The sequence below is a fragment of the Cheilinus undulatus genome, linkage group 6 (assembly GCF_018320785.1).
Source record: "Cheilinus undulatus linkage group 6, ASM1832078v1, whole genome shotgun sequence".
Lineage (NCBI taxonomy): Eukaryota > Metazoa > Chordata > Actinopteri > Labriformes > Labridae > Cheilinus > Cheilinus undulatus.
This window is the reverse complement of record NC_054870.1, coordinates 38670152-38693214: the sequence shown is the minus strand read 5'-3', so window position 1 is coordinate 38693214 and position 23063 is coordinate 38670152. Positions and strand designations below refer to the sequence as shown.

The 23063-nt window shown below is 39.1% G+C and overlaps 1 protein-coding gene across 1 annotated transcript in view; it reads left to right on the top strand.

Annotated features, from left to right (window-relative positions):
- crtac1b (cartilage acidic protein 1b) overlaps positions 1-22766 on the top strand; it is a 44739-nt gene extending 21973 nt beyond the window's left edge. Inside the window, exons 7-15 of the mRNA XM_041789718.1 lie at positions 12-154; positions 10607-10743; positions 13065-13147; positions 13357-13457; positions 13544-13712; positions 17438-17583; positions 19470-19512; positions 19618-19761; positions 21903-22766. Of these exons, the coding sequence (XP_041645652.1) occupies positions 12-154; positions 10607-10743; positions 13065-13147; positions 13357-13457; positions 13544-13712; positions 17438-17583; positions 19470-19512; positions 19618-19761; positions 21903-22030 (1094 nt within the window). The 3' untranslated portion in view covers positions 22031-22766. The remainder of the gene's footprint in view (positions 1-11; positions 155-10606; positions 10744-13064; positions 13148-13356; positions 13458-13543; positions 13713-17437; positions 17584-19469; positions 19513-19617; positions 19762-21902) is intronic.
- The last annotated feature ends 297 nt before the right edge of the window (positions 22767-23063 follow it).

Here is a 23063-nt window from a genome sequence, read left to right as displayed (position 1 = left end):
GATACCTGTAGGTCTGGAGGACCCCATGCAGCACGGCAGAGGAGTCGCTCTGGCAGATTTCAACCGTGATGGGAAGACGGACATTGTCTATGGAAACTGGAATGGACCTCATCGCCTGTACATGCAGATGAACAGTCGCAAACAGAAGTTCAAGGTCAGTGCTAAGGAGTTTCATGGAGATTAAGCAACTTTACAACTCTATATTCATACAAACCCATATTAAGTATTATTTTGCTTTAAATATTTTACTGTTTATTTTATTGAAGTTTTCCAACAGCAGGAGAACTACCCTTCTCTAACTTTCTATTTCTACATTCAACTCTTACATTCTTCATGTTCTGTACAAACTCCAAGTCAAAATCGTTGTATGTGTAAATGCAATCAACTAAACTCAGCACACAAAGTAAGGAAATTTGTGTTTGGTAGATTATTTCTTTGTTGTAACAATGCTTATTGGCAATACGTCTTATACCATTGGAAAGCCTTTTTATTTCCCTTTTAAATGGTGCCACATTTGTAAGGAACATGTATTTGTGGGATGAGCAGCAGAGCTGAGTACGTGGGTTACACCCATGAAAACTTTGCCTTTAAATTTGCTTAGTTTATGAGTTACGCGTTAGCACTTCACAGCTCATCAAAAGGCATCCTGGCCACATCTGGTCACCTTAGATTAAGCATAAATCTGATTAAAAACCTTAAAAACAAGCATCTTGTATTCTAGGAATACAGGAGGTATGTGATAAACAGCAGTGGCAACACTGCACACATATAAAGCCCTGCCTATCCCTCCCTTGTTAAAGCAAACCCAGGCCTGGCTGTTTGTACCTAAGGTGCTGGTTCTACAGCTGAAAAGCATACCACTACACCAAAGCATTGACAGCATGTGCCTGTAATAGATCAGAACAAGGGGTATAAATGATGTTACAGCTCTGCCACACACGAAATAAAATGACTGGGGATATGGGCAATAACACTTTGGAGGACAGTGAGGGAAGCAGTGGGTGAAGAGCAAAAGAGTGACCTTTTGAGGAAAGTCAGACTCTTCTTACTTGTACACATGTGCACACATGGCCAGTTGCTGCAGAACAACTAAAACAACTAAAAAATATAAAAAAAACAACTATAATAATTGGTCAAAATGGGCAAAAAGAAGTGGCAAAAAGAAGTAGCAAAAATGGACTGAAAGTGGATAAATGTGTCAGATGGCTAAAAGAAGGGGCAAAAAGGGGTTAAGAGGCACAGAAAAGTGGTAGGAATGGGCTAAAAGTGGAAAAAATAGTTTAGAGTGGCAAAAAGAAGTGGAAAATGAGTAAAAAGTGGTTACATCTAGCAGAAATGTGGCAAAATTGGTGAGAAGTAAAAAAAAAAAAGAAGTGGGGAAATGGGGGAAAAGCAGCATAAATAGGTTAAAAGTGGCAAAAAGAATTGTCAAAAATGGGTTTAAAAGTGGTGATAAAGGTTCATAAGTGGCACAAATAAATAATTTTAGAACCCAATAATTGTTTGACACCCAGTCTCTGGGTTTTTTCAGTGGCTGGGTCTGTCTATGGGAACTCCTACTTCATCCTACAGTCTAAGAAATCATGCCTGTCAGGTTAATTGGTGACTCTAAATTATGAGTGTGAGTGTGCCAGATTATTTTTCTTTACATGTCAACACCGTGTGACTGGAGACCAGTCTTAGCTGTACTACACCTCTTGCTCAATGACAGCTGGGACTGGCTCCAGCCCCCCACGACCGTAACTAGATAACAGTGTAGATAATGGTTAGATGGATGGATGGACCTGGGGTTCTCTTGGCAGAAGAGACTGAACTAAGTATACCTTAAGGGGTGTTAGTAAAGCGAGAGCAAGGGAACAACTTCTGCTGTGGCTTTCATGAACATTTTAATGTCTGTTTCCACCACACAACCACACACACAGGCTTAACATTGATAACTGATTCATCACTTCACTTCTAACCAATATCACTACAACAATCTTACTAGTAACCTTAAAGGCACAGTAACAAATAATATGTCTTCATAATTATGCTAAGTGAAAAATAAAATACAAATACAGTTACCATTAGGACAAACTGTCAGCAGTATTTGAACAAGAGAAAAAATTAGATTGACAAAATAAAGGTTCACAAAATAAGTCTTATTTTTGAGTTACTCTATATAAGACTGCTGTTATTGGTTTTAGTTTGGATTCATTCTATAGTAGTAAATATCCCCATTAAATACAGATCAGAAGTCTGTCTGTGGATATCCATGAGTAATTACTACTTATCGATTATCTACAGTCTCTGATTAGACCATCAGTTCAGGCATCGCAAATGATAAAAGACATCTTTAGAGCGAAGTTGTTTCTCTTCTCTTCTCTCGGTAGAATCAATGTTTAATGAACAAGCAGCACAAAGACAGCAGATCCCACTCATTAACTCTGTGAATCACACAGCTATCTATGCTAATGAATGGCGAGTGAATTAGCGCCACTCAGTGCCGGCCAGCTTTAGGATCAAGTGGGATTTAAAGACGGACGTGCAGTGATTTACAGGATCGAGCACTATAGACGACTCCTATGAGACCAGCTTCATGTGCTTGTGTTTGTAAAGTACAGAGAGGAGCAGGAGAGACAGAGACGGGCCACACAGCGTGTAAATCTGTAGAGGTTTGGTGCTCAGTGATCTATCTCTCAGCACCTGCAGGTGCATTTTTTACCAAAGAGATAAACGTCACAGGAGACATCTTTATAGGGGTCAAATAAGGGGTTAATGTGTGATGCTTGGCCCAGAGACAGTTCCATCAGCCTGACACACACACTCATAGTAAAGCACAAACACACACAAACCCACAGAAAACAAATTGAATTAGCAAGCTGATGTTTTTTTAAACCAAGATTGTTAAATCACAAGCCCACAACAACACGTTTAAGACCCCTTTCCCCCACACGCTGACACTCCTACTTGCCGTGTTGACCTTTGGCATGCATAATGAAGCTGTTGTATCACTCCACTAAACCGCTAATTAAATTGGGCTGAAACAGCAGCCTGCCTGGATGGTGGAAAGTGCCGATTAGGCCCGTTTGTGCTTTAATTAAAATCTATTGCTGAGGTTTCCCTTGCAATAGGTTTAACAGGCACACACACACCAAGCACACAAATACCTAATTCATATTTAAAGCGATAGAAAAGGTCCTAGCCAGGGGGTCTGCTGTTAGGTGCTCAGTATTTAGCTCTTCATTATTCCAGTATTTAAACTTGAACATCTTACTAGTAAAAATTAAACAACTTTGATACCTGTTTTGATATCATGTCAAGCAAAAGAAGTGCTAAACAATCAGGCTGCACAATAATTTACAATTTTATTCTTATCACAGTATGAGCATTTGTATTAAACAAACCACAAGTCTGCATATATCAGAGTTATTACGTAGAATTATTATTTTATGGAAACAATGTTTTTTACTTTCAGAGTAAACTATATTTAACATGGTGAATAGAGGTCTACATTAGGGGTTCTCAAACCATTTGCCAAGGCACACTGGTTGAGGGTGGTCTGGCTGCAGACGGCAGATCTCAGGTCTCCCATCTTGCAGACCACTACTGTGGGACCCTGCATCTGTCAGGACAGAAATTATGTACTTTGCCAGCACAATGTGTTTTACACTTTAAAAGTTTTTCTTTTAAAAGACAGCTTTGTTCATTCCCAATGTCTGGCAATTACATTCATGAAATACTACATTGCAAATAAAGAAGAATTAAGCTACAATTGAATAACAGACAAAAAGATCAGAGGCCTAATCTGGGATGAAATTATGCATAGACTCATTTCAGAGGTAGTTACATGAACACTGGCTCACTTTAGCTTTGTTAGCTTTAGCTACAGCTAATGTAGCTATGCTAGCTACATACTTAATGTTACAAAATTCAATTTAACTACATTAACTTTAGCATTAGTAATGTGAGCTTTAGCAAACATAGCAAATGCTAACAGAGCTAAGTTAGCTACATAGTTATTGAAGCTAAGTAGCTTTAGAGCTGAGTTAGCTTTAGAAAATGTAGCATAAGCTACTGTAACTAACGTTGCTTCATTAGCTTTAGCTATATTAGCTACGTAGCTATTTGATGTGAGTAAAATATGAGTAAATGAGATTTGCATAACTGTAAAAGGTGTATAGTCTTCAGCTTTGTTACTTGCATAGCTTATGAAGCTAACACAGCTTTGTTAGCCTTTGCTACATTAGCTCATTAGCTGCCTTACAGTGTTGTCCTGTAAGCAGACTGTTAACTCGGCTTTGGTAAACACTAACCAAAAGCTTAAACAAAATTTTATTTTTAAAGTTTTGTCATGTATTTTGATCCTTATAGATGTGGCATCTCACAGTAGTGGTCTACAAGATGGGGTGTCTGAGAGCTGCAGCCTGCAGCCTGATGCCCCTCTATTGCACAGGTGTGCTTTAAACAAGTGAGTGTGCCATGGAAATTTGCAAACACACATTATCACTACAGCAACAAATAACATGTTTAAAGGCTATGTTGCATTGATATGAATGTGCATTGAGATTTTGGCTCTATCAAAGGCGTGCCTTAGGAAAAAAAGCACTGGCCTAAATAACTGCCATACTCTCACACCACTTTGACTCATTCAGTGATAGCTGAAGTGCATATGGATTCTTTAGTATTTATTACACATCCCATTTATTACACATTACACACTTTCTAAATCACAGAAATTAATCTGCAATGCCTCAGCAATAAAAAGCGGCCATTATATTTATGCAGTTTACACAGTGCTCTCTCTCTTTGCTAAAGGTACTTTTTATCTAAAAATGTGACTAAAGAGCTGATTTTAAAGTTTCTGTAATCTTTGACCCAAGGTTTCAGTGTTGCGTAATGACAAAATAAGTTTTTTTTTTTAATTTATTCAAAGTCTTTTGCTCTTGATTTACATTAATAAAAGTTTGAAATAAAACATTGAGGAAACATTTGGGACTTTGTTACTTTATTTGAGAAAAAGGACAGTGAATACAGCAGGAAACAGGACCATGAATGACATGGTGAAAGAGCCTTAGGACGGACTTGAACTCAGACACCTTGGGTGCTACCTAACCTCTAGGCCATCAGTGCCCTCTGAATTTATATCTTAAAAATGTTTCTATAATCACAAAACTCAGATCAACACTCAAAGCTAAGATAAAGTATTTACACAATATATTTACTTCATAAACAAAAAACGTATACAGGAATGTAATGCTGATTAGAACCCACAGATATGTTACAAACTGTCAAGCAAGAAAAAGTTTCAAACAGGGCATTTTAGAGCTCCTATAGCAGGGCTGGAAATTAATATTTTCATCTACCTGCCACTTTAGCTGGTGGATTCAAACATCTACCAGTCACTGACTTTTTTTTTACCAGCCTTTTTATTTTAACATCAGCAAGCAGCTTTTTAGTACGTAGTATTATAGAATATTATTTAAGATCCTGTTTCTCAATCAAGATCAGTAAATTAAGTGGGAGTTTGTGCACCAATGATCCAAACTGTTGCTCATTTAACTCTGTTTTTGACCAGTTTGCCCTCTACTCGTCCATGCAAACCTCTGCTGTGTGACATACAGGTCTACTATTAATTCATGAAGCATTTTTCTGCGTAATGAATGTCAGACTGCAGAGAATGAAATATTTTGTGCACGATTCCTGCAATCTCATGGCACTGTTCAGGCTTTGTTTTACTATCCTGGACATAAAACAAGTGAAGCATCGATTTAAAGACACCTTCAGCAGGCAGACCAGTTGCAGCACAACTCATATGATAGTGAGTCAGACCATTCCAGCACAAAGCCGACTGTACACATTTGACAGCAGCGCTGACCTAGACAGGAGGAGAAAGGGCCTTTTGGTTAATTAGTGATGATGTCTGCTCAGATGGCCATAGAGTTGGGTGCTAGTTTCCCAGCCTGTCCTGTGGGGACCCCTCCCTTAGTTAGGCTGTCTTCAACATATGGAAGTTGTGTTTCCTTCTTTCTTTAGTCACATCACTTATTTAGAGTCTTTAAGGAGAAAATCTTCACCATCTGACACCTAACAAACAGCCATTGTAGTGCATATTTAAGAACAACTTTGTGGCTCTTATTGCTGGTGGTCGTGTTTGTTCTGTAGTACATTAACAGACATCAAAATTAATTTCCATCTTTTTCACAAGCAGCTAAAATTTCCTCACAGGAATTTTAATTTTTTAAAAATGTATTTAGGACTATTTATGAAAAAATGTGGGCTACTTGCAGTGCCTACACAACCCATCAGTTAACACTTTTGGAATAACCATAGTATTTCAGAAGAACAATATTAATTTTGAACAAAGTACTAATGCTAATGTCAATACTTTTTTAATATTAAAATAATCTCTTTTTTTAGAGATGGAAAGTTGAGGTGTTTACTCTCATTTTAAAGTACTTTTTAAATGTTTTTTTCCTTCTTTCAATACTTCCAGCTTATTATTGTCCTGATCTGATAGTTACTGACAATGAAAAATAATTCCTCGTCATAAAAAGTCAAAAGAAGTTTTGAATTGACCTTCTTTAATGTGTGATTGAACTTTCCCTGCATATCCATTATTTTTTAATAACAGTATTGCTGATGTAAAAAATCACACATTAAACTTGTTTAAATGGGTAAATCCTGAATAATGATTTAATGGGTGAGTGAAGTTTTAAATAAGTTTTCAGTAAGTTCCTCTGGGGCAGTTATGGAGAAGGCTCTGCCCCCCTGTTTGGTGAGAGTCCCTTTCATTTTCCTTATGGCCTCTCTCCTCTCCTGCCTTGTACTACAGTAAATTCAGATCCATCCCTCCCTCTCTCGTGGCCTCAAATGGCCATCTACTCTCCTTCACCTGAGCAGCAGAAGGTCACTGTGCGTCCCCCCCCTCCCCCTCCCCCGCGGCTTTATGAGCCTTATAATTAAAACAGGGAGTAAATACTGGAGGGAGTGAAGGGCCGCTCTATAACTCTTCCCGACTTATCACCGTGTCACTGAAGCGGGGAGATATCCGTTACTTTCTCGTGCAAAAACTCCTCTGCTGAGAAGCCCTTTTTTTGGCCTGCAAAGCTGCAGTCTTCTTTTCTGATGCCAGAGGATGTAAAAAGGTCTCTGCTCTTATCTGTAGGCTTTAGAGGAAACTCTGAGCCGACGTGACTTATAGGAAGTGATGACAGATCAGTGTCTAACTCAAGGACTGGACGCTGATTATTCATGCTGTATGTTGAGGGAATTGCTCTCGTGACCTTCAAGCTAAGGAAGAGTCTCTAAAGACATGGGCTCAGTTTGCTCCACCTGTCAACATGTTGGCCTGAACACATACAGCATGTCAGCTGTTATAACTGGTTCCAGTAAAAATAGTCTTTTCTGTTGTTTCAACATCATCTCCTGATTTACAGCAGTCTAGGAAGAGTTCTTATGGAGGGGTTGTAAGGGTCTTTTGGCAAATAAGCTGACCTTTAAGATTTTCTGCAAAAATTTGTACATTTTTTCTTTTTTGAGGGGCTTTTGCCTTTAATTTATGGGAAATGAGGGGAGAGAGAGTTGGAAACGGCATGCTCCAAATAGCATCAAGATCAGCAGATGAACCCGGAGGCAGTGTGATGGGCTCTGTAGCCTTTGTACACAAGGTGCCTGCTCTTCCAACTGAGATAAATCAGCACCCAGCAATATATCCTTTTCAGCAAGACAGTAACCACCTTAAAATTTAGGAGAGCAGACAATCAGACAAGACAAAATAAAACTTTTGTGTCAACCCTTTTGTCACACTAAAGACAAAGTTCATATTAATAGAAAGGTAGAATACATTATCATCAGCAAAAAGGATATTTTCTGTGTTTTTATGACTACGGAGTAACAAAAGATTATTAGATTATTATTATTATTAGATATTAGATTATTACAAAATTGAATCCTAGTGGACAGGACCTTTCTGTGTGGAGTTTGCATATTCTCGTGCTGCATGCTTGTTAGGTGAATCAGTGACTCTAAATAAACAGATCTTAATTAAGCCAGGGTAAAACAAGTTGAACACTCAAATGTTGGAATAAAAAAATCAAATATATAAGTGTGTAAAACTTAAAATATCACTGAAAAATTACTTTCCAAAAGAGACGGGGGCCAAATTCCCTCTGGGTTTGTGGTTTTCAGTTCTGTGTTCACACTTACAGTACAATGCTTGCTTCAGGTTATGTTTCACCAAGTGTGCCCTTTTAAATGGATAAGCACTCATTGAAGAGACCCTAAACCCAATTAAGCCCCACAAGTTAACTGTGCAGACCGATAGGCAGCAAGAAGCCAACACTTCACCAGGGTTGCCAAGTGGGAACCCCCCCTTCACTGAAGTTTCGTTCTGTTAGTCCCATGACACCTCCTGAAAGCTGAACAGTGACCTCCAGCATCCCAGCTGCCTCCTTTCATGCTAGCTCTCACCATCCACCATGCCAACACAGAGATATTATTTACCCAACCTACCCTAGCACATGGCCATCGCAGCCCAAACAGTGCTGCCACTTTCAACAGACCCAGGCTCCAGGCAGCAACAATGCTGATTCTCCCTTACCAAGACTCATACCACCACAAAAAGACAACTATTCCCAGTGCTGACATTTCACAAGACTGCAAAGGGAAAACAGGAGCAAGTAGAAAGACAGAAAAGTGTGAAGAGAACTTAATGAGAGGATGGGGGAAGCAGAGTCAGGGTGAGGTGGTCTGACTGGGCTGATGCTCTACCTCCCCTTCATTCCTTCATAATATTTCAAAGGCATCTGATTTGACTTTTGAAAAACTATATAGCAGATTTGCAGGGGTAACTAATAACATACACTCAAATTACTTCAGTTGAGTAGTTTTTTTGTACTTGTACTTTTTGTGTACATTTTGAAATCAGTATTTTTACTTCTACTTAAAGACATTTTAACCACAGTAACTGTACTTTTACTTGAGTACAATAGTCATTTATTTTTTCCAGCTCTGTTGACTACACAGTAGCACATAACAAGAGAATGATTTCAGATCACATTTCAAAACAGCCATTCTACACAGCAAAAAATGGAGTGCTGATATCTCAGGGTTGAATATTTCAGAGTACATTTTAACTCCATTCTGAGTGAAACGGTCTCCAGTGTTAGAGTTATCTGACAGTGTTGATCCACCAGTGTTAGCTCAACTCTGTAAAGAGTCAAATAATCTAAGATCCACTCACTGCAATTTCAAATCTGAAGGGGGTGGGTGGAGCTCCCCATCATGCCTTTGGGCAGAGTGTTTAGATAGTGTTTATATGGATTTGGATGTTTCCTGTTGTACAGTGATTCTGCTGTGGTTCCTTTGTTGTTGTTTTTAATGTGAGAAACTTTTGCACCATGAGTGAAGTTATCCAGCGTGTTCGAGTTCAAGCCTGTGACTTTACGTGGTCAAATAACAAAATATTTAACACTTTCAAAGTGCAGTTTAACTGCATGTAGTGTGAGCCAACATTGACACTAAAGTGTTAAATTTAAGTCAATTAGAGTGAAATTAACACTGTTAATACTGTTGTGTATTTTATTTTATTTTATTATAGAGGTGTGTCTTGCCTGTGGTTGGATAACGATTCTCTTGTTGTTCCTGCAAATAAGCAAAGATTACATTTTACCGTACAGCTCTGCAGTATCTTCATAGTACTCAAAGTAAACTTTAAAGTAAATACATTTTACTTTTACTTGAGTAGATTTATAGACCAGTATTAAGTAAAATTTAACCAGAGGAGCTGTACTTTTACTTGGATACAATAATCCTGTACTTTTTCCATCTCTGCAGATATCAAATATATGCTACTTTAATATTTTGTTGAGAAATAACTTTCCACAAATGAATGAAACCAAACCTCATCCGGGTTTGCTGTCCTCAGCTCAGTGTTCACACTACAATGCTTCCTTAAGTTAATGTTTGATTAGAGGTACAAACATGTTTCATACGTGTTTTAATGTCATGTAAATCTGCCCTTCTCCAATTGTAAGACCACTATAATGGGGAAGCAACATGGCCTCGCCTTTTTGGGGCTGCTGTTTGTCAAGGCACAAATGGCAGTGTTTTTGTTTCAAGAGTACAGCTGAAGGAAAACCAACAGACTTTCAACGGATATCTGTGAACATCGGATTGGTTGGAACACTGAGGGAGGGGTGTGGGAGTTGTGTGGTTTGTTTTGGTCTGAGAGATGAGTGGTGCTTAAATGAAAGTTCATAACTGTTGCTGATTTCCATCTCTTGTCCCTAGTTGGGCCTTGCATAAAATTTCAACATTCAGTAGCATCAAAAGCACAGTGCTTTAGTTGTATTATACCGTAGCTTTAAGGTATTTGTGGGGTTGTGCCAAAGAAACAAAGATTTGGTAAGAACAAGTGCATGTCTGCCCACTCTTTTAGGGATTTTACCAATAAAAACAATTGAAATGTGTGTAAATTTTGATCGTAATGTTCCACTTTTTTGTGTGGGTCCATTACAAATAAATGGGTTTCAGGTAAAAAGGTTGCCTTAAGTAAATCCCTCATGACTTTACACTTATGCATGTGTGCATTTCTGATGTTTCTCTGTATGTTTTTTCCTCTAAGGACATAGCATCCCAGAAGTTTTCCATGCCATCCCCTGTTCGCACCGTTATCACAGCAGACTTTGACAATGACAACGAGCTGGAGGTCTTTTTCAATAACATCGCCTACAGAGGTCCCTCTGCCAACAGGCTCTTTAGGTACTCACAAAGGAACAGACATACACACTCGCATAGATACACTCAAGTGTTATGCTAAGTAGCAATCTGTTGATGAGCTTAATAGACTGCTTCTGTGTCTTGATTTAATATTCTGAAGCTGAGAAGAATTTTAAATCCTCAGCCAGGATACTTATCTAGTCTGGCATCCCGCCTCCACCTCCACACATGGATGAATCTTTCATTAAGACACTTTTAGGTTGCTTTTTTGGCTGATGCTTTGGCTTCCTCTCCTGATAATATTAATGAAGTCTGCTCTCAAAATGCTAAATATGATACGTTTCAATTGTTAGGACTTACTAGTAGAATAAACCCGTCCTGGCTGAATAAAAAGATCAGATTTGGCGTATTTTCCTGAACAGGATGCAGAAGTCATGATGAATATTGCCACAAGCTGGTGGGTCAATTCATCCTGAATATCAATAATCAGTGTAAGCTCCAGAGATTTCCTGCATCAGAATATGTCTCAGCGCCAGGTCACTGGAGGAAGAATTTGTCTTCCTGCACACGATGAAGGGCTGACAGGGGTCACTGCTCCACAGCTCATGGCTCCACCATTGTCTAGTATGAAGATGAATCAGCTCATTTTAATCTGCTCTCTGGCACTGAAGAGACAAGCTCAAACTATTGTGCTTTAGGTAATTAATTCAATACAGCTAATCAATATTTAGCTGAGCAGAGGGGTTTTGACGACAGAATCAGCACATTAATGCACTTCCAAATCAAAGTATGAATTTAAAGTAACAAGGATGTGCAGTAAAAAGACACTGCCACTTAAGGTCTGGTATTATATAATGTGTGTTATCTTCTAACGATCTTTATATTTCTTTAAGTAACACCTCGCAAAAGAGACATGTTGAAATACTGCGATATGGCAACTTTGATCTGAAAGGGTTTTCATGCACATCCAACTCTAGGATTTACAAAAATGGTTTGAAAAAGAGAAAATATCCAGTGAGCAGTTCTCTAGGCCAAAATGCTTTGTTAAGCAGGAGTCAGAGGAGGATGATAAGGGGTCAGAGCTATTAGAAAGGAAACAGTAACTCAATTTACCACACATTACAACTGAGCTGGGGAGAAGAACACCTGTCAATGCTTGAAGCATATAGACTTTTACGCCTCTGATTGATTACGGTGATGTTTTATGTATGCATGCATCTTCCCAATGCCTTAGATCTTTAGATACTGCAAACCTTGGAGCACCGAGGTTCACTGCCAATCTTAAGTCATCGTTGTATTATGTTTGATGGAGTTGGTACATTGACCACACACAGACAAATCATTGGCATAGCCTTGTTTACAAGGCTATACTTGATCGTACTCCCTCATACTAGTGTGATTCCATTCATGTGAAAAGTGCTGGAAGCTAGTCTTCACTCTGTGACTCAGTCACAAGATTTACTTTTGCTGCTCTTGCACCCTGGAATCTGACTTTCCTTTGTTGCAGGAGCTGGTCTCTTTAAAACGTAAAAAAATAGATTCAAGACATTGGAAGAAGATGCATCAGGTTGTTGATGTTTTGACGGATGGCTTTCTGTTCTGTGACTCAGGATTGGTTGATCTATGTTTGTACTGCTGCCTGTCTTGGCCAAGACACTTTTACAAATGAGGTTCTTGACCTCAGTGAGGCTTCCCTGGTTAAACACATTTAAATAAATAAAACTGAATAAAATAAAACATTGGCTAGGATCATGCTGGGTGCCCCTACTGTCAGCTAAAAACAGGAAATAGTGGCTACAATTCACACAGGCTCACCTAAATTGGACAATAAAGTCTAAACAGACTCGATTTCTGATGTGACATTTGAATGTTTGAGTCAGAATTTGCCATAAATTACATAGAAAACTGCCAGTACAACCAAGTAACTGAGTTATTTTAATCGCCTTTTTCTCCCTTTCTGATGCCTGGGTTGAACTTCAGCAGATCATATTAAATACATCTTCCTGCCTAAATGCATTGGTTGCCGCCATGTGATTGGTTGATTAAATATTTGCATTATTGAGCAGTTAAACAGCTGCATCTAATAAAGTAGCCAGTGAGTGAATGGCACATTATATATCACAGAATTGCACTTAAATTGAACTAAATTGATACATGTTAATTTATCATAATCAAAAAATCAAAATCATAGTCTGTAGAGTAACTAGTTCATACAGGTGCTGCATATCAAGTAGAGAAATAATGGCTGCCATTCTCTTTAAAAAGCAGAAGGTTTGAGTTGAAGAACTTGAGTTCATCCCTTCTCTAATTTAAGTGGTCATGGTGTTAAAGTTTGTGGTAACTGCTGTGATGCTGCTTTGCAGGGTGAGCAGGAGAGAGCACGGAGACCCTCAGATAGAAGAGCTGAATGTTGGAGAAGCATCAGAGCCTGATGGACGAGGAACCGGTGAGTATCTGTGACCACAATCTGCAGTTCCTATATCTTACCATTAGATGGCACTGGAGCTCCACTATCTTTCTGAATCCCTCATGTGCTCTTATGTTTCACATAATTAGTTAAATATCTGTCCATGTTTCCCTGCATGGTGATAATACGCATTATGAAGGCTGTTTCCTGCAGTGTTTACTTGCATCATTACTGTGATGGATCTGCAGGAGCTGTAGCCACAGATTTCGATGGTGACGGCCGTCTAGAGCTGCTGGTGTCTCATGGTGAAAGTGCAGCACAGCCTCTCTCTATCTATAAAGTCAATCTGGTAAGACTTCCTAAAGTCCTCACAACTATTTGACAGTGAAGTGTAATCTTAACCAAACCTTCTCTCATGATCTGTTTGTGTCTCAGGGCACAACAAACGCCTGGCTGCGAGTGATTCCCAGGACCAAGTTTGGTGCTTTTGCCAGAGGAGCTAAAGTGGTGGTGTATACCAAAAAAAGCGGGCCACACACAAGGATCATTGATGGAGGCTCAGGGTACCTGTGTGAGATGGAACCTGTAGCACACTTTGGCCTTGGTACATTTTATATCAAAATTTATTTGTTGTTTTTTAACCACTGAAGACACTAAACATGCTCTCTGCAAGAGCAAAGAATATAAATGGGAGTGTTGTTTCTTAGATTGTTACTATCATTTTCTTACTATAACAATTTCTTTAAAAACCCCCAAAAATATATTAAGTTAGAGAAATAAAAAATAAAAAAATGCCTTTTTTTTTTTTTTTTTTTTTTAAATTCCCTAGACTGGTAACAACCAGGGAGTGGAGGTTTTATGTTTTCAGGTCATAGGTTTATACAGTACTGCAATATCTCAATAACACTTTGAAGGATGTTTTTTCAAACACTGGTCAGCAAAATCACATTCCAGAAGTAGTCTATAGTCCAGGTTAAGCTGTGATAACCAAATTTATTTTTTCCCTAAATAATAACCAGTCTTAGCAAAGCAAAAAAAAAAAAAAAAAAAATGCATTTGATTCATTCATGCTGTATGTACAGTGCTTAACAAATTTATTAGACCACCACCCAAATTAAGGTTTATGCCACAGCTGCCCTAAATTAACATCATTGGTAATTACCAAAATCATTTTTTATGTTTCTGCAATGGTTAATACACCAATATGTAGAAGCTCTTTAACCAAAATGATATTTTTTATGCTAAAATATAATAATTATTATTGTTATTCATAAATTTTCAAATTTACTGATTTACAAAAAAACTGAAAAAGTAGTAAAGCTTATTATTATTTCATGATCAATATGTCAAATTATAGTTATTTACTTACATTCCTGAACAGAAAAATGAGTTTTAGTGGTTGAATGTTATGCTTGATTCATTTCTGACTTCTCAGAGAAGCCCAGTGAGCGCGCTCAAATTTAGGTATAAAAAGGTGAATTCAGTTTGAAATTCCTCATTCCTGTTCAAAATGGTAAAACATGGAGAGCTCACTGAAAATGAAAGAGTCTGCAATAAAGCACTTCATGATGCTGGATGGTCTCTGAGACAAATATGACAGGTGGTCTAATAAATTTGTTAAGCACTGTAAACAAAACAGAATGATCATTTTTTGGTAATGTTAACAATGTGAATGAGCACACTAAACTAAATCACAAAAAGGGGAGAAAATGGGTGAAATTGGGTTTAAAGGGGCAATAAAGTAGCAAAAATTGGTCAAAATGGGCAAAGGGAAGTGGCAAAAATGGGCAAAAAATGAAAATGGATTAAACTGGCCAAAAAATGTGGTAAAAATTAGTTAAAAGGTGGAAAAAATAGGTGTAAAAAGAGGCAAAAAAATTGGCAAAAAAAAAAAGAAAAAAAGGCAAAAAATATTGCACAAAAAGTGTCAAATTTGGGTCAGAAGTGGAATAAAGGTGGCAAAAATTGACTGAAAGTGGCAAAAATTTGCCAAAACTGATTAAAGTGGCAAATATGGGTTAGAAGGGTCAAAAATAATAAATAAATAAATAAATAAATAAATAATTTCAACATCAGAACCCAACAATAGTTTGAAGGAGTTTCAGCTCCAGAATGAGGTAACTGTTAGCCAGGATCATGCAACAATGCTACTGATCCAACACACATGCACTGACATCATCAGTAAATCACAGCTGGGGACGGCCCATTCTTTGGGTTTTTCAGGGGCCCAACCAATTCTTTGGCTAGGCCTGATAAACATCACATCAAAAGAACGCCTTAGGGATTTTCTTCAATTTACAGAAATGTTCACTCCGACTCAAGAATTTGTTTGTAAAAATGAAACCTCAAGAATTATTGAGCTTTTTATTTTCAAACTTTGCAGGAATGTCCACTATGACACAGAAATGAATTAATAAGATTCAGAGGTTGTTGGTCAAAGGTCAAGCTTATTGGGCCTCATCTACATTTCTTGTTTGTGAATGTAATATTTCAATATGATTTTAGGCATTTTCTTTATTAGACTTTAATGGCCCTGTAGGTAAATACGTCCTGGACTCCGTCCCACAGCTACAAAATCAATAAATACATAGAGATCATACAAAAAACATAATTGTACATCCCATTACAGCAGCAATTCCATCTAACTTTTTTACACATGTACATAAAAATGAACGGGCAGCAGTGACATAGTGGCATACTGCATTGCCCCTTGGCTCACCCTGCATTATCATGTTGTTTGGAAATTTAGTGGGCATGGACACAATGTATGTTTACATCAGTTCAGCCTGGTCTGAGGGACCGTAAATCTTCATCCTGAGGGTAAAAGCTGATATTCAGAGTAAAGAATGTGGGTCAGATCAGATATGATTTTCTGTGCCTGCCTTACAACAGACTGCTCAGAGAGATTTTGGAGAGATGGGTGCTTTTTGAAACCCACGATTTTCATCACAGTCTCCATGAGACATGCTATCTGTGATTTCAACTGAACAGATTAGTGAACATCCCAGGCTGCTATCCCATAACGGGATAACAGCCATAAATGGTGCTTTCAAGGACAGCAGTGTAAAACAATAACAGAGACTCTCAGCCAATGTAAAAAAATATGCCCGCTGTTGCGATCTTGAACATCGACTCTCAACATGAGTCCCCCTGCTGAGTGTGTAGTTAACATGAACTCCAAGGTACATGTAAGAGCGGGCTGATGGTCACCCATGCATCTTGGATCAAACACTTTCCCCTCAGTTTGTTTAACATTTAACACAAGGTTATTAATATCACATGAGTAAGCAAATCTCTCAGTCCCAGAGTGATAAACGACACAGGACAGGAGTCCGTGTTGCAGCAGTGCCGCACTGCCAGAAGCTGGAAGTGTCAAACTTTAAACTTTGCACAAATGGCCACTCTGACTCAAGGAACAACTGAACACATTTTAGAGGTACAAAGTCAAGCTTGACCCCCAGCCACCACTGTTCTTTTACTATCTGTCAGTTTTATAGGTGGTAGTTCTAATGACCTTTTGTTCATGAAATTGAAGAATAATGTCATTGAACAACGATGTAATTAAGCACCTCCATTACCTCAGTTGTGTAAGGAATGGGCAGAAAAAGAGAAATGGATACAATAAGTTATACAGAGAGTAGCAGTGAGAATGAATATAATAAAAAAGTTTTACTACCTCCAGCTTAATTAGACACCCATGGGAGTTTGTCTGCAGGGTGGTGTGGGTTGGACAAAGTGGGGACAGATGGGGGACAGATGCTGCTGCTGGAAGCCAGCCTGAACCAGCTCCCTGACTCTCCCTTCCCCCAGAGGGACTATCAGCTGGTGGTCATCCAGCACTGCTACCTCACCCTCCTGCCTGATCTGTTCTGGAGAGACTCAATTTTAATGCCCTGTTGCTTATAAAATTCCTTAGGAGCAAATTTTCCACAGCATCACCCTCCACTCTTCAAAAGGCTACTGTTTGGACACACTCCTTCTTGAGAAAGTGTGTCATGTGGGTTCAGAACAGGTGAATTATTCTTTGGCTCTCAGGCAGCACACCTGCCGAGTACATCACTGCCTGGCAAGGTAACTCAAGCTCTGTTTACCTTAGAAATGCCACTTTAATTAAGGCTGCAGAGGCCCTCTGGAGAGAAGCTCCCTCTCTGCCTGATTAATGTAGTTAATGGAGAGAGAAGAAGAGAGTGCCGCTCTGTGTTTCACTGTGAGACTGTCAGAGAATAAACACAGGGAAGGATGACGCTCATTAAAAAACCCATGATACCTGACAGTAATACTTAACTGCATAATCACATTTTTTTCCTGTCTGTGTGTGATGCTGACCAGGTAAGGATGTGGCCACCAATGTGGAGGTGTACTGGCCAGATGGTCGCTCATTAGCCCGACCCCTGGAACTGTCAGACATCAACTCAGTGCTGGAGATCCACTACCCAAGAGATGAGGAGGAGGTCACGCCAACAGTGGAGATAGAGGTATGACAGCATAGCAGTGATAAGTTCTCAGGGCTTAAATGATCACAAGGCTTTAGGAAACTTTGACAAAAGTGTTTGTCTATCTAATGGAAATATCAAACAGTGAACTGTTGTAGTGCTGCTCTGAGAAGTAAGACGAACAACTAAAACTCCCTTATTTAATTGAGGACATTTGGAATCTCCTACAGGTATAGGACTCTGTAGTTGCAAGAGTCTAGTTAAGCAACATCATTGTCAAGACTAATATATATATATATTTTTTTTCAACAAATGTATAAAATGAAGACCTGAAATATCACACTGACATAAGTATTCAGACCCTTTGCAACAACACTTGAAATTTAGCTCAGGTGTCTCCCATTTCTCTGAGATGTTTCTACACCTTGATTGGAGTCCACCTGGTTAAATTGATTGGACATGATTTGGAAAGCCAGACACCTCTCTATAGAAGGCCTCACAGCTGTCAATGCTATCAGAGCAAAAAAAAATCTGTTGTTCTCTCAGAGTTTGCATAAAACTTCACATAAGAGCCAAAGAAGCGTTCATGTGTTTTGCACTGAGGAAAGGCTTCTTTCTAGCCTCTCTGCCATAAAGCTCTGGAAATTTGTCCCCTCACCACACAGGATCTCTGGAGCTCAGTCAGAGTTAAGATTACGTTCTTAGTCCCCTCTCTTACAAACCCTTCTCCCATTTACTCAATTTGACCAAGCGACCAGCTCTTGGAAGAGTACTGGTTGAACCAAACTACAAACTGTAAATCTATTTGAGAATTAGGGAGGCCACTGTGCTTGAACTTTAAGTGCAGCAGATAATTTTTATAGCCTTCCCCAGAACTGTGCCTCGCAACAATCCTGTCTCTGAGCACTGCAGGAAGTCCCTTTGACCTCATGGCTTGGTTTTTACTCTGATATACATTGTCAGCTGTGAGGATTCTATAGAGAGGCGTGTGCTTTTCCAAATCATGCCCAATCAAGTGTTTCTGCAAAAATCATATGTCAATGTGATTTTTCCATTTTTAATTTTTCATACATTTGCAAAAATTGTGTTTTCACTTTGTCATGATGGGGTACTGAGTGCAAATTAATGAGAATAAAAAGGAATTTATTTATGTAGCATCAGGCTGCAAAAAGTGAAGGGGGTCTGATAACTTTCTGAATGTACTGTAGGTTTAAATACAGCACAAAATGAACCACAGCCACCATGGAGTTATTGTTAGTCCATCTTAAACTGGACTTTTAAAATGCATGTCAAAATGGCAGTCTGGCTGAAATCGAACTACACGTTACTTCTCAAAGGGACAAACATCTCAGTGACGGTTTGGAGTAATGCAAGAAGCATAAATACCAACTATAACAGAAGTCCTGTTGATATCTGCCTTCAGAGATCACTATAAGCTAGAGGGAGAAATTATGAGTATGAACAGAATGAACAAAACTGTCATTTAACATGCAAAGTTTACTGCTTGCTTTCTAGAAAGGTCATGCATGTAGACAGGGAGAAGGGTGGTAATCCAGTTAAAAATTCTTATTGAGCTATTAATGTAAATCTACTTACAGTAACTGTGCAAGAAACAAAATGATATGTCCTTCTAACATCCATACACAAGTTCTCAACAATTTTAGGAGCTCATAAATTAAATATAATTGGATAAAAATAATCAGAATATCAAACCATGGAGGAACTTAATCTTGGGACAAAGGAAATATGTAGGACACATTTTGATTGATCTCAAAGTAGGCACAGCGTTTTCTGTCACTCTATCAGTCATGTTTGGCCTTTGATGAAATATATCTGCATAATCATGTAAATAACTCCAAATCCACTGGGTAAATAAAAATTTCTAAGTGAAAACCTTATTTTTTTAACAGCCCACCTTTGTCTTTCAGTGTGGTCATGGGTTTGCTCTGAATGAGAACGGCCGCTGCACAGGTAAGTCAAAAAACATATTAATGTGATGCCCCGTCTCTGCTTCTGTCCTTGTCTAAAATCAAGACAAATAGCGTGTTTCTTCCCCCCTGCCTCCCCCTGCTTCAGATGAAGATGAGTGTACCCAGTTCCCCTCTGTGTGCCCCTCTGACCGTCCCGTCTGCACCAACACCTATGGCAGCTATAAGTGCCGCGCCAAGAGGAGGTGCAACCAGGGCTTTGAGCCCAACGACGATGGGTCTGCCTGCGTGGGTGAGTGGTCCTGGCAGAGCCTGGGTAGACTTAGCTGGATTACTGAGATCAGGAGAACAAAGGAAGCACTGCCAGAGAATAAGATGCCTTAAGCTGTCTTAATTACTCAGGTTTCTGAATAAAGGCTTAAAGGTGCTAACATTCCTCTGGCCGTGTCCCCTCGCTGCACCCCGCTATCCTGCATGACTACCTCCCTTATGTGAATACGCTGTCTCTCAGCCATTAAAGCCTCTAGAGATGTGGGTCGCAAAGAATAAAGTGCATAAATGATATCCAAGTTAGCAGTCTCATTAAGCTTCTGTCTAAGTCTGAGTGATAATTCAGTTAGAACCAATAGAGGACCTAGATGGTTCATCTGCACAGCAACAGTCCATGTGACAGTCAGAGAAGTTTAGGCTTTTATGTTTGTGCCATCTGAGTCAGAAGCAGAACGGGAAACAGAAGTCCTGCTGTCTGAGAAAGATTCATTAACAATGCCCATTCATTGGTGAAAGGGATGGGGAAATAACACAATACTGGGTTCAAGTCACCATTTTATCAGAATTTAGCTTAGAGTTAGCTGTGAAGCCACATTTGGACTCAAAATTATGAACAAAAGGATGACAGTGCAGCACAAACCCCTACACATATGTGCATAATTGTCAAGTAGTTGACCAATTAGGGTCCAGGTCTTGAAATTTGAGTACAAAGTATTTAAATTCTACATGATGGCCTAATCCCAATACATCCCTTGACCATACCACACAAGGCTCATTTATCCTCTATGTTTATGTCTATGTGTGTGTCTATGTAGCCAACAGTTCAAGCCAGAGAAGATGGACACAACACTGAATCATTTAAAAAATGGAAGAACTTACACTTTCTGAGAAAATACCCAGAATATTGTGTGAGTTGTTTGAAACTATAAACAAATATGATGTTGGGTGGGTGGAGGGCAGATGGAGCAGCAATGAAGGAGTTGTGGTGGTCCTCCATCTGAGACAGCAAACTCAGGCAGATGAATTTTTTTAACGTCCACCCCAACATAACAGACGTGTGTCTGTATAAGGGCAATGTGGTATATTTGAACCAGAGCGATCTATTTTCATAAGTTAAGCATAAATTACCCTGTTGCCCTACTCCCATTTGTTTTGGGCATTCCTGTCTCAGGGTAGGGCGTCCTGATTCTTGCTGGAATGGAAGAGTAGAGTGAAGTGCTACAGATACCGTGCTTAACAAATTTATTAGACCACCTTTCATATTTGTCTCAGAGACCATCCAGCATCATGAAATGCTTTAATGCAGACTCTTTCATTTTCAGTCAGCTCTCCACGTTTTACCATTTTGAACAGGAATGAGGGATTTCAAACTGAATTCACTCAAATTTGAGCCGGCTCACTGGGCTTCTCTGAGAAGTCAGAAATGAATCAAGCACAACATTCAACCACTAAAACTCATTTTTCTGTTCAGGAATGCAAGTAAATAACTATAATTAATAATAATCAAGAAATATTAATGTGCTTTACTATTTTTTCAGTTTTTTTGTAAATCAGTAAATTTGAAAATTCATGGATAACAATAATAATTCTATTTTAGCATTAAAAATATTATTTGGGTTAAAGAGCTTCTACATATTGCTGTATTAACCAGTGTGCTAAAAATATATGTAGTTACTATCTTCTATAGGCTTAAACCTGGCCACTGCATTTGGATTTTTATTTTGGCTGATATGGAGGCAAATGGAGCATGTAGTGCCAGCTACCACCACCACAGAGCTCAACGGTGACCACCTACGTTTTTTGGCAGAACTGGAAGTACATTTTTCCACTCAATTCCTCTCAAGTAAACAATGAAATATCCCGACCCAGAGAGCATGGAACAACAACGGAAGCTAATGGGAGCTGTAAATCATTTTTTAAATTTCTCAAAATATCAAATTTAAAAGGATTACAGCAATAATGCATTGTGGTTAAGGGTTGAAACACAACACAATTAGAACTAGTGCCACAAACAGAGTTCTAATATTTCTGATGGTAACTGCTAAGTACAAAGACCGTACTTTGTGTGGTTAGAGGTTATTGTGGATTTAGGTTTCCATTGGCTTTGAGACCTAGATGCTGGCTGACTTTTCCTCATCCTCTCATTTGACTTTTTCTCTGCAGCCCAGGTGGCCTACTTTGGAGGAACACGGTCTTCTGGAGAACATAAATGGCCTGGTCTTTCTCTGTGGCGGCTCTTGGTCTTCGCACTGCCCATCGTCTCCACTCATCTTCAGATTGGACTACTGTAGCTGTCGCTGTCTTCTCCCTATCACAACTCCTTCCTCTCCTGAGCGGGGATGTACAGAAACTCTTGGAGAAAACTTTTCATGAACCATCTCCTCCTCTTTCTTCTCTGTGGACCTTTTTCTTTTTTTCCACCTGTTATTTACAGTCTCACCCCTCCTCATCGCTGCTACGTGTCACCTCTTGGCTCCCGGCCCCCTCTGGACTATAAAGACACAAACAGGGAGCATGCTCGCTGGGAGCTACGAGGTTCAGAGCTAACTGTGTCACGCCTGCAGAGCCCTCACGTCATCACCTGGCACTTATCTGTGTGGGACCTGAACTGAAGCCAAGTCAATAAGCGGAGCTGCAGTGTATAAACCTCTGCACACACAGCAGACCCCTCTACTGGCTGCACAGACCACAGTGATTAGAGACATGCTGAGGCCCCATCTGCAGCTCAACAATGCCACTATGTTAATCCTTACAATGTCACTCTCATTCTTATAATGGGCTAACTGGGATGCTGAGAAACAGCAGGTCTCCAAGCTTTAGGTCCTGTTTGTTTTTGTGTGTTTGTGTGTCACTGTGTGAGTGAGTTTTGCTGCGTCCAAAAAGGCAGTTGGATGGAGGAACATATGCCAGACCATCTGTCTCTAATGCTTGGTAATATTTTGTTACCTATGAATAGAAAAACAGCAGAGTGAAGAGTAAACACACAGTAGTGTGTGAGAGCACAAGAACAGGCAGGAGCTAATTACATTTTTTAAAGAACAGAAGCTGAAAGGTGAGTATTAACTCATCATCACTGACTTGGCAATTTTTTAATTACTTGCTACTTGAAGGAAAACTTTAGAATAGATATCAGCCTACAAGATTGTTCTATGATTAGAATTTAGAGCTTATTTTCCTAAATTAAATAAAATAATGGCCGATGAGAAGGGGGAAAACTAAGACATGAATGTGGATTCTCATGGAGAACATATTTTCCATAACAGGTGGCCAGTCTTGAACACCAAAAATGAAACATGATAGTTGTTTCTGGTATTTCTGAAGTTG